The sequence below is a fragment of the Mustela nivalis genome (genome assembly GCF_964662115.1).
Source record: "Mustela nivalis genome assembly, chromosome: 12".
In the NCBI taxonomy this organism is placed as follows: domain Eukaryota; kingdom Metazoa; phylum Chordata; class Mammalia; order Carnivora; family Mustelidae; genus Mustela; species Mustela nivalis.
In genome coordinates, this window is record NC_139031.1 from 17726545 (window position 1) to 17738877 (window position 12333).

The window sequence follows — 12333 nt, forward strand, 5'->3', positions numbered from 1 at the left end:
CCTAGACAAGAATGCTTTTTGTTGTTGTTTGTTTGTTTTTTTAAGACAAGAATGTTTTTAGCTGAATCCTTTGTGATAGAAAGAAAAAGGAAGCAAATTCAGCATTCATCAACAGGGAATTTTATAAACTGTGGTACAGCCTTACTGTGGGATATTACGAGTGAAAAAAAAAAAAAAACTAAACTAAAACAACATGATCCACATGGATTAATTCCACACACATAATGTGGAGAACAAAGTAAAATGCTGAATATATACAGTATAATATGAAGTTTAAAATCATGGTGAACAAAAGCATATATTGTTCAGGATAAATACGTACATACAGAAGTCTTTATGAAGTTGAGGAAGGCCTCCTCTGTTCCTAGATTTTTATCATGAGAAGGTGCTGGTCTTTGTCGAATACTTTTTCTGCATCAATTGATATGATCATCAATTTTTCTTGTTTAGCCCATTCTTAGAGTGGATTACATTGGCTGCTTTCAACTACTGAACCAACCTTGCCTTCCTGGGATAAACCCATTTGGTCATAGGGTGTAATTCTTTTTATGTATTGCTGAATTTTATTTGTTAATATTTTGTTAAGGAAGGGGGTGGGATTATGGACATTGGGGAGGGTATGTGCTTTGGTGAGTGCTGTGAAGTGTGTAAACCTGGTGATTCACAGACCTGTACTCCTGGGGATAAAAATATGTTTATAAAAAATAAAAAATTAAAAAAAATTAAAAATTAAAAATATTTTGTTAAGGATTTTTACATCAATTCGTAAGTGATATTAGTTTGTAGTTTTCTCTGTATGGGCTGTCTGATTTGGTATCAGGGTAATATTAGCCTCATAAAATCAACTGGAAACCTTCCTTCCTCTTCTCTTTTCTGGAGGAGACTGTATAAAATTGTTATGAATTCTTCTGTAAATCTTTGGTGGAATTCTTCAATGAAAGCATCTGGGCCTGAAGGTTTCTTTTTCAAAATTCAATTATCAATTAAATTCAATTTAATTCTTCAGTTTCTTTAATATATTTATGGGGTTATTCAATAGTGTGTGATCTGTGTTTTATTTTGAGGAATTAGTCCATTTCATTTAAGCTGTCAAATTTATGTCTGTAGAGTTGTTTGTAGTACTCTCTTACTGCACTTTGATGTCTATAGAGTCTGTAGTCTCATCCCCTTTCACTTCCAATATTGCTAATTTATGTCTTCTCTTTTTTCTTTGTCAGTTTTACAAGGGAGGGGTTGACAATTTTACTGATCTTTTCAAAGAGCCAACTTCTTGTTTTACTAATTTTTCTCTATTGTTTTTCTGTTTTCATTTTCAGTGATCTCTGCTTTCATCTTCATTATTTCCTCCTGCTTACTTTTATTTATTTTTATTTTTTATTTTTTTGCTCTTTTTCTAGATTCTTGAGGTAGGAGCTTCTTGATTTAAAAACCCTCTGCTTTTCTAATGTATGCACTTAGTGCTATATATATATTTCCCTTTTCAGCACTGACTTGGCTGTATCCCACAAATTTTGATATGGTGTATTTCACTTTCATTTAGTTTAATGTATTTTTAAGTTTCCTTGAGAGTTTCTCATAGACCCACAGGATATATAGAAGTATGTCATTTGTTTTCAGATGTTTGGAGACTTTTCTGTTATCTCCCTGTCACTCCAGTTTGATTCTTTTTTGGTCAAAGGACATGTTTTATGATTTTAATTCTTTAAATTTGTTAAAGTTTCTCTCAATAAGAGGCAATATACCTCTCTGTCTCTGGTAAAAATTTTCGCACCAAAGCCTACTTTATCTGATACTAATCACCACCCCTGCTTCCTTTTGATTAATGTTTGCATGGTATATGCAAACACGTTTCTATCCTTTTACTTTTGACCAGTATACCTTGTTAAATCTCAAGTGAGTTTCTTGTAGATAGCATATAATTGGGTCACACTTTAAAATCAAATCTGCCAACCTCTGCCTTTAATTGGTGACCACTTATTCTAATGTTAATTGCTATTATATAAGGGTTTAAGGCTGCTTTTGGTTTTTTGTTTTGTTTTGTGTTTTGGTTCTCTGTTTTCTTTTTCCTGCCTTCTTGTGTGTCACTGAAAAGTTTTTAAAACTCCATTTTTGGGGTATCTGGGTGACTCAGTGAGTTAAAGCCTCTGCCTTCAGCTCAGGTCATGATCCCAGGGTCCTGGGATTGGGCACCGCATCGGGCTCTCTGCTCAGCAGGGGGCCTGCTTCCTCCTCTCTCTCTCTCTCTCTGCCTACCTCTCTGCCTACTTGTGATCTCTGTCTATCAAATAAATAAATGAAACCTTTATTAAAAAAAAAAAACCTCCATTTTTATTTATCTATAGTATTTCTTGGATGTATCTCACAAAGTAGCTTTGTTAGTGGTATTCTAGGTATTACATTATCCATAGGATTTATCACACAGTCTAGCAGTGTTACTATTTTAACAATTCAACTTCAACAATTCAAAGATTACCTCCCTTTAAGTCCTTTCATTCCTGCTTATAATTGCCTTAAATCATACATAACCTCTACACATACTGAGAATCATATTAGATGCTATGATTTTTCCTCAGTCATGAAACCTAGTTTACAAAACTCAAGATGAGGGTGACTGGGTGGCTCAGTGGGGTAAACCTCTGCCTTTGGCTCAGGTCATGATCCCAGGGTCGTGGGATGGAGGCCCGCATCAGGCTCTCAGCTCATCAGGGAGCCTGCTTCTCCCTCTCTCTCTGCCTACTTGTGATCTGTGTCTGTCAAATAAATAAATAAAATCTTAAAAAAAAAAAACAACTCAAGATGAGAAGGAACTTCTATGTATTAGTCTATATTTTTACTTTATTATTCCTTTCCCCTTCCTTTTGTTTCAAATTTCCTTTTTTATCATTTTCATTCTGTTTCAAGAATTTTCTTTAGCCATTCATTTAGGATACAGGTCTGCTGGCAACATAGTCTGTTTTCCTTCCACCTGAGAATGTCTTGATTTCCCCTTCATTCCTGAAGGACATTTTCACTGAATACAGAATTCTAGATTGACAGGTTTTCTTCTTTTATCACTAGAAAATGTTGAATCTACTTCCATGGTTTCTAGTGGTACCATGATTTCTGATAAGAAATCTACTATCATTTGATTTGTTGTTTCCATATAATGACGATGTTTTCTCGCTCATTGCTTTAGGATATTTTTCTTTGTCTTTAGTTTTCAAAAGTTTAATTACAATGTGTCTTGTTGCAAATTTATTTAACGTGTCTGGGTTTTGTCACCTTCTTGAATTGGTAGATTTTTGGCCTTTGCCAAATTTGGGGAATTTTCAGTCATTATTTGAATACTTTTTTCAGCTGCATACTCTTTTTTGCTCTCCTGAACTGCCAATGACATAAACATTAGATCTTTTCCCACAGTCCTACATGTCCCTGGAGCTCATTTTGTCCTTCAGTCTATTTTTTTCTGTTTTTCAGATTGGGTAATTTCAGTTGCTCTACAAGTTCAGACTTTTCCCCACTCTGTCCCATCCATTTCACTACTGAGCCCCCCAATTTGTTACTGTATTGCTCAGGTATAAAATTTCCATTTGGTTCTTCTTTATATCTTCTATTTATTTGCTAAGATTTTCTTTTGCTTTTTTTGTTTTTTTGTCAGTCTTTTACATTTTTTTCAATTGTGTTTATGATTGCTTCTTTTTTTTTTTTTTTTTTTAGATTTTATTTATTTATTTGAAAGACGGAGATCACAAGTAGGCAGAGAGGCAGGCAGAGAGAGAGAGAGAGGGAAGCAGGCTTCCCGCGGAGCAGGGAGCCCGATGCGGGGCTCGATCCCAGGACCCTGAGATCATGACCCGAGCCAAAGGCAGCAGCCCAAACCACTGAGCCACCCAGGCGCCCCTATGATTGCTTCTTGAATCAGTTTTATGATAGCTGCTTTATAATCTGTCAGATCATTCCAGCATCTGTTTCACCTTGGCATTGGCATATGCTGATTATCTTTTCTCATTCAAATTGAAGTTTTCCTGATTCTTGATGAGTTTTGTTTTTCTTTAAAAAAAAAAAAAAACTATTTCTTGGACATTTGGGAAAGTATATTGTGAAAGTCTGGGTCTTATTTAAATCTTCTTAGCGTACTTTCTTCGACACCATGCTAGTGGGGAAGGGACCACTGACCCATTCTTGCCTGGAGGTAGAAATCTAAACCCTTCACTCTCCACTCAGTCTCTCTTGACAGTTACAGTAGGAAAAGGGGGAATGATGCCTTATTGATACTGGGTGGGGTAGAAGTTTAGGGTTCCCCTTAAGCCTTCACTGACATATCTTGGCTCGGATGTTAATTATCCTTTGTCATTCAAGTTAAAGTTTTCCCGATTCTTGATGGATTTTTTTCTTCCTTTTTTTTTTTTTTAACTACATCTTGGACAGTTGGGGTAATATGTTATAAGAATATGGATCTTATTTAAATTTTCTGTTCTCCACATGGCCTCCACTGGCCTTGCAAGAAGATAGGTCAGTGGCGAAAGTCCTGGATCTCCACAATTATATGGTTTCATTTACTTGTGGAGCATAAGGAATAACCCGGAGGGCATGGGGAGAGTGAGTTGGGGAAATGGGAGGGGGAGACAAACCATGAGAGACTGTGGACTATGAGAAATAGACTGAGGGTTTTGGAGGGGACAGGAGTGGGAGGTTGGGTGAGCCTGGTGGTGGGTATTAAGGAGGGCACGGATTGCATGGAGCACTGGGTATGGTGCATAAACAATGAATTTTGGAACACTGAAAAAAATTAAATTTAATTTAAAAAGAAGAAGAAGAAGAAGAAGACTGCTTAGTAAGAGTAAAAAAAGACCTTCTCTGACACCACCCTGACGGGAAGGGAAAGAAATGCCTCAATACTCTCAGGTAGGGAATGAAGGTCCAGGTTCCAATGTAGCCTTCAATGACACTGTGGGAGGGGGTTCTCATTAATATCGGGGAGTGTTGCAGGTCCTATTCCTCCACAAGAACTTCCCTGACACTATCCCAGCAGGGAGAAGGAGGAAACCTCATTTTAGCCAGAAAAGCCTTTGCTGACAGGGTAGGGGAAAAGAGTGAAGTCACATTTTCAACCACAAAGACGTGAATGAAAAGTTTTCTGTCTTGCTAGGTTGCCCCTTTCTTAGTTCTTTAGCTAGAAGAAACGTGCTTTTGGCTGGAGATGTGTGGTCTTTACTGTCAATGTTTTGGCATTAGAGCTTATCTAGCACCCAGTTCGGGATATCTGAGCCAATAAAGAAACCCAGGGAACTCACCTCTGTGTTGATTCTCAGCTCCCAAGGTCCCCAGCTGGCTTGTCTTCTTCCTTCTACCTCTCCATCTTCTTATGTTTGTTTTAGATATAATTTCTAGGTTTTGACTGTACTTAGTGGAAGAAATAGGGAAGAGTGTATCTCCTCCATGTTGTCTGAAATTGGAACTCTTATTTTTATATCTTCTGGTGTTTCTACAATATTTCAAAATAACTTTTTAAAAGATGAGATAATGCTAGAGAATATTAAAGTATCCCACCCTCGGCCTCCTCATTGCTGTAGAGAGGATTAACTCTCTTTTCCTGCTCAGCCTTGTCCCTTTTTTTCAGTTCCTCCCTTCCATCCCCTTCCACTAGCCCTAAGAAAAGAACTTTAAGCAGCTTCTGTTGAGAATAGGGCTAAGTGGCAGACAGAAGCCAATATAGCAAATCAAGTTACATCCAAATTTGATCATAGGGAAATAGGGCTATTAAAGGGGGTTTAAATATTTTTAAAAGGGAAGTCATTACAGGGTTTTACTATTTTAAATATTTAACAATTAGTACAGTACGATGTGGAGGCTCTTGCTCCCAAGAATCAGCAGGCAGAGAGGATTCAGAGAAGAGACCATCTACCAATCCAGAGAGAAGTGTTTCAATATTTTAAGAACCAGGATAGTCTTACTGGTACATGTCAGCTGAATACCAGCCTTATCTATAACTACCCAATTTTTTTTTTCTGCCAACAGTAGGTAGTGAAGCTATAAAGATGAAGGAAGTTGTTTAGAAATATTTCTAATGACAAGAAGTACATAATCACAGTCAGGAAAGGGTGAGGTAAAAGAAATATCTGGTAATTCTTATTCCTTCATATTGCTAAAGCAACTCAAGAACCATGAAAAAAATACATGAATTAATTCCTTTTGAGAGCTGCAGTCGAGATCCTTTTGGTCACTAATTAAATGGAACTCTACAGTCCTTTCCTAATCAGAAGAACAAAATATTTCAGTCCCCTAGGGTATACACAGATGTTATAAATGGACACATTAAAATTTCAAAAGCAGAATCCCAGTTGGATATATCCAAAAATCACTATGCACACAGTAATGCCGAGATCTTGGGAGGGTTTGCCATCTGATATTTCAGAGCAGGAAGCAGCTGGAAACGTCATTAAGAGCCATGAGAAAAACTGAAATTACATTTCTAAAAGCTAAGAATAACTTACATTCTAAAAAGACACTACTTGAGAATCACAAAAGAAATGGATTGAGAGAATTAAGGCCCATAGAACATTCTTTTGTAGGTAGGTAGTTGAGTGGGAAACAGGATCCATGACCAGGTCAGACAAAGGGATTGGATATTGATCAGAACAAGTTTTGTACATTACGACCAAATGTGACTCTGGTCTACTTGCGGCCCTGAGGGATTGGAGGGAGGGTGAGTTTGGTGTTGAAGCCTGGGTGGCTGATGACCGAGACCGTGTGTCTTCTGTGTTGGACAGGCACTTTGTCCCATGGAAGTGAGTGTTTATATAGCTCTGTAAAACATTAAGGAAACAAAAGACAGTACATAGAGTTAACCTCTTGGTACACAATACATTTTTTTTGTTTACAAAGAAAATAAACATTGCACGATTGTAAGCGCCAGAATATTGTTTATACTTAATTCATAACAAACTGAAGGGAACAAAAGACACCCAGACAAGAAAAACAGGGGATGAGTTTCAAAATACATCATGTGCAGGTTTGGATGAGCCTTAGGTTGTGTGAATTTGTCCAGTGATCAGAAGTTGCAACCCCAAGTAGTTCCCATGCTACTTTTCTATCCTGCTCATACCCTCTGTAATGATGCCTGGCATCATATTCGTTTACAATCATACCTAACCAGACTGAACACACACACACACACACACACACACATCCTAAAGTCTTCCCAAGAAAAGCCTTATCCACTGTGCTCTAAGGTTGGTTTGTTCACCAAGGATGGAGACACCAAAGATGGACCATGGAGCTAGGTTCTATTGGGGACTGTGGGCAGCAAGATGAGTTTGAAAGATTGAGACTGAAGGTAGAGCATGGTGGCCACAGAGGAAGCTGAATTCTCACTGGGGAAAAGCACTGTAGCAGGGACTGAGAAAGTAAGGCAGAAGATTCTACAGAGAATGAGAAAAATGGAGTGACCTATCTGGTAAGATTAGGAAGACTCCGTCTATTGCACAGACAGAAGCAACCTGAATCACTGAAAGGAAAATGGACCTTGTTAAGGTATATTCCGAGCAAGAAGGGCACATTCCGTGAGATGATTTTAACAGAGAAAAAAAGAGAAAGAGGGAAGAAAAGGAAGAGCTCCTCCTTGTTTGCTGCTGCGGCTTCTATCCCCCCCGACGCCCGCCCCTCACCTTGGAGATGTTTTCCAAACTGGAAAGGGTAACAAAAAGGTCTTAAAAGAAGGAAGGCGCTGCAGTAGAAGAGACAGTGGAAGGGTGGGCCTCCTTTCTAAATCAGTTCACGTTTCCACACCCAGGTAAGTTGAATCCCAGCCTGCTGGGGTAAACTACAGAAGTGCTTGCAGAATTGGGTCTTGTAGAGCTCATTGACAGTAAGAAAAGACAAATAACACTGCTCTTCTTAACATGGGAACAACGGTTTACAAACCAGTGCACTTGACCTCAAACCTTAGCAAATTCAAGTTTGTGAAAGAAATGGTTTGTGCATTTATAAAACACCAGAGTGAGTGATAAGTGTTGGAAGGAGTTTGCAAATTATGTCAAATTAATTATTTTCAATTAACTCAATTTCCCTTTTCCTTGGGCAGAGGTCAACAAATGTATAGCCCATAGGTGAAATCTGGTCTGTAATGTGTTTCAGTAAATAAAGTTACTGGAATCCAGGCTATGACCATCAATTTACATATTGTCTATGGCTGCTTTCAGACCACAATGGGAGGGCTGAGTCATCGCAGAAGGGTCTAGCCCTTTACAGAAAACTTGCTGACCTCTGAGTTAGAAAGCACCATGGTTACAGTCTTGTCTTAATTTCCACACGTATCAGAGTTTCTCACATAAAAAGATGCTAGAGAGATGTGAGTAGGAATGACAAGGCAAGTGGACTCTCCCTGGAACTGAGTCTCCGAAGACTTGTCACAGGACACTACTGTTGCCCAAGTCCTGGGTCGTACTGTTGGCGGAGACTATGAGAAAGACTTGGGTAGCATACTTGCTGCAGAAACTTATAAAACTGTGAACATGGAGGATGAAACAAAATCCAAAATGATCGAATTAAACTAGAATGTGGTGCTGAAACCAAAATAACAAGAAGAAGAAAATAAAATTTGCCTTCACGTAAGAAGAAAATTAAGTACGTATGTGTTAGATGACGGAAACCTGGTCTGGCAGTTCATGTGCAAAAGACGGGAGAGCTTAACTGACTCGGAGCCAGGTGTGTGACTTACCTCGAAGAAAACCGCCCCTGAGAGACACCGGCAAGATGGCAGACAGGGAAGCTCCAGGCCCTTGCCCCGCTGTGCAAACACTGAACAGTGAGACTAACCGAAGCAACCTTGTAGGAGCTCTGGAAATCAGTGAAAGAGCCCTAGTGACCAAGTGAGTGCCCAAACAAGAAAAAGCCACATTAAAAACAGTAGGAAATGTCAAGGTTTTTTTCCACTCATTTTTGCCAACCAGAGAGAGTAGAGCACTGTGCTAACATGTGTGGGGGCTGCCTGAGCGGTCTGTGTCCCCTAGCTCGGCTTTCAGAGGGCCACAAGTGGCACAGCTGGGGGCCCATACAGCTGAAACTGAAAGCAGTGAGCGCCCAGAGCTACGTATGCCTAGGGCGAGACACTGCTAATTGTAGAGGACAAAAGAACATCATCTTCATAAGGCCCCAAGAAGCAGCTGGGGTAAGACTGTTAAGGAAATGGAAGATTGTTGTTGTTGTTGTTGTTAATGGCTGTGTATGCTAGGAAACTGGAAAAAAGCATCCATGCAGGTCCAGGAAAAGTACATGTCCAGAAAAGAACTGGAAAGACCTTAAGCCTTCATACTTTACTGGTCCTGGGCTCTGGACAAGCTCCGCACCCGGGGCCGCCTGCACGCTTGAAGAGGTGGCTGCTTTTTCAAATGCTCAGTTTTCAACAAAACACCACATGGCACATAAAGAAACCAGAAAACATGACCCATTCAAAGCAACGAAGTAAATCTCCAGAAACCATCCCTGCAGAAAACTACCACTATCTTTGGCTTCTGTGTATACAAATTTATAATCATCATACTTAGTAGGTATCTAGTACCTGACTTCTTTCTTACACCACACCGCATCCTGTACGCTCTAGATGATACCATATGACACTAGAATATGCATATACATACATATTATATATGTGTAATATATGGTATACAGGATGTTTCTCTATTATTGTAGGACAGGTAACACGCTCAAGGCTCAGACATCATCTGATTTGCCCAAAACTATGCAGTCAGACAATGGCAGAAATGGAGCTAGAACCAGGCCTTTGCATTTTGAGTCCAGTGTTCTTTCCAGGGGTCACAGCCCCACTTCCGTTCTGGCCGGACTGTTTGGAACGCAGTTCGTGCCTCTAAGCATCCCACTGAAGGAAGGGTAAAAGAGGACAGAACATAAGATAGGAAAGGTCTGGAAACACTGTCCTATGGGACACCAGACCATGATGGGCCTTGGTGACACATTTGGTCCAGGACTCCTGGAGTTTTGTCCTTAGGCCCCTGAGTGGCAGGTCATGGTCTTGAATGAGTTTCTAGAACTCTTCCCACAACCTGTGAGGTGACCAGAAAGTATCTCCTTCAGAATCTGGGATGACTTCCTGGAACCCTGGTCTTGGGACTCTAGTCCTTACTGTCTGTGTTCACTCTCACAAATAATAAAATCCTTGAAAATACTTTCTCTCAGGCTTCATCTGTTCCGAAGGTAAGTACAGCTAAAGAGTCCCTGCCCTTGAGTTGGCTAGAAGCTGCCTGTTTAGGAACCTTGCCTTCTGGACATGCCAACTGCTGTGTCTTCTTGTCCCTGACAAACTAACAAATCTTTATTCTCTTTCTGGTTTCCCCACTCACCTGAGCAAGGGGGTCCTCACGTCCCCTCTGGGCTCGGGCAGAACTTCGCCACCAGCCCAGGCTACAAATGGTGTCTCCGCGCTAGCCTGCAGGTCCTACAGAGTCCTCCAAGTTACTCATTGTTTTATCCATTGCGCACAGAGCCCCGTCTTCTAGCCCAACACCAGGTTGCTTTCTCCCTTTCTCACTTCACCTCCAGCCCTTCAGTCTCGCCAACCCTGTTCAAGGTCTTTACTCGCAGTCATGTGTGGACACCTCTAGCTACTATGCCCAGAGACAAAAATGCAATGCCCATCTTGTCGGGGCCTGGAGATATGCATTCACCTGTGTGTTGAGGAGCAAGGGGCATGAAGGGGGTGACCTGGCTAGGCTGGGCCAGATCCTTTTAAATCTAAAACCAGCGGGATTCTGCCAGACTCCCAGAGCAGAAGATGGGCCAGCAACCTGAAACCTTCCAGGCTTTCTCTTTACCCTCACTGAATGGAGCCCAAGTCATCTAAGACCCCCTGCAGAGAGCACATGCCCTTGACCCCAAAAGATCCCTGCAGGCAGAGCAGCTCAGTGGGCCGAACAGCAACCTATTCTAAGCCCACTCTAAGTGGTCTAAGTATGTGACCTTGGGCACATTCCAGACCTTGCTGAACTTTGTTTTTCATCTCTGAGCAATGGGAGACCAAAAAACCCCACCCTACCTCAGAGGAGAGGGATGACTTAAACACTCATTTCATTTTTAAAAAAATCAGAAGCAGTGGGAAATAGATACAGTGAGGTTACTATGCGTATGAGACCCGCACGTAAGAGGACACATACCTTTTAGGGCCTGATCAGCCTCGCCATCACTTACTGCTGATCCCGGGCGAGAATAACTGCTGCCCTCTGGAGGCTGAGAAGACATTTCTTTCGACCATGGATAAGCTTGAAATATTGTAGAGTAGTTCTTGAGAAGGTGGGAATCCTTGCCACTGAAAAGTGAAAAGTAAAGGATACCGTTGGGATGAAAAGCTCCCGAGCACCATACGGTGGAAGCCCGTGACCACACTGGGGCCCTCTCCAGAGCCCCGTCTGGGGTGTGTGCACCGCTCTGCTGAGCTCAGGCATTCAGCGCGGTCTGTGGCAGGAGCTACACGGCAGCGGGCAGAGTAAAAGCTGTACATAGGGGCGTACACAACCGACAAAGCAAAGCAAAGCGCCGTGATGGGTACTGGATGGAGCACACACAAGTTGACGGAGTCACGGGTACTAATTCTGAGCACTTCAGAACCAAATGCAACTTACATATGGCAGTTCCTGCTATTTAAGGACAGATGACAAGCAAGCGTCTTAGGAGGCCACACACCGGGCATACCTAATGCGGGTTTTGGGGACTGGGATCTTGTTCCCCCTTTAGGATGAGGTTGGGTTGTGATTAGTGTGCCCCAATACCCCTGTTTGGCCAGTGCACTTCTGCCATCAGGTTACTCTCCTTTGGGATTCACCTGCCTTCTTGGCTTCCAAGGGTGGTGGGAGGTGGGGGTGGTGGTCTCCATGGACGGCAGAGGAGGGGTTCATCCTGAAGGGCACCGTGAAGTAAGTGAGCTTTGTTGCTTTGCTCACAGCAAGATTAAACATTATTTCTTAATTTTTAGGTGCATTTATTTATTATTTAGCTTTTCTCCTGTCATTTATAAACATTTACCTTTGGAGGATTTAACTTCCTGTTTGCCCTATCAGTTTTATGAACTCTTTATTATTTTTATTTTTTATTTTTTTATGAACTCTTTATATATTGAATGTTGACTCATTTGTTACATTTTACATAGTCTGCTGTTTTTCCTTTTACATTTGTTTTGGACCTAGAGAAACTTAAGGTGTTTACATGGTCAAAATGTACTTCTCTTTCCCTCTGTGAGTTTTCTTATTTCTCCAAAAAAATTTCACTAATGTTTTAAGCAACTCATTACAGTTGACCCTTGAACCACGTGAGGGAGGGGTTTAGGGGTCCTGACCCTCCCTGCAG

At 41.0% G+C, this 12333-nt stretch overlaps 1 protein-coding gene across 3 annotated transcripts in view; it reads right to left on the reverse strand.

Moving 5' to 3' along the window:
- Positions 1-5273: 5273 nt before the first annotated feature.
- Positions 5274-12333, reverse strand: part of LRGUK (leucine rich repeats and guanylate kinase domain containing) — a 112816-nt gene continuing 105756 nt past the window's right edge. For 2 of the 3 annotated variants that reach the window (XM_082693980.1, XM_082693978.1), the window contains 2 exons: positions 11148-11299; positions 5274-6785 (listed from right to left, as the gene is read on the reverse strand). In XM_082693980.1, the coding sequence (XP_082550106.1) occupies positions 6655-6785; positions 11148-11299 (283 nt within the window). In that variant the 3' untranslated portion in view covers positions 5274-6654. Of the gene's footprint in view, positions 6786-11147; positions 11300-12333 lie in introns of those variants that run through there. The other variant, XR_014301428.1, reaches the window with a different exon arrangement.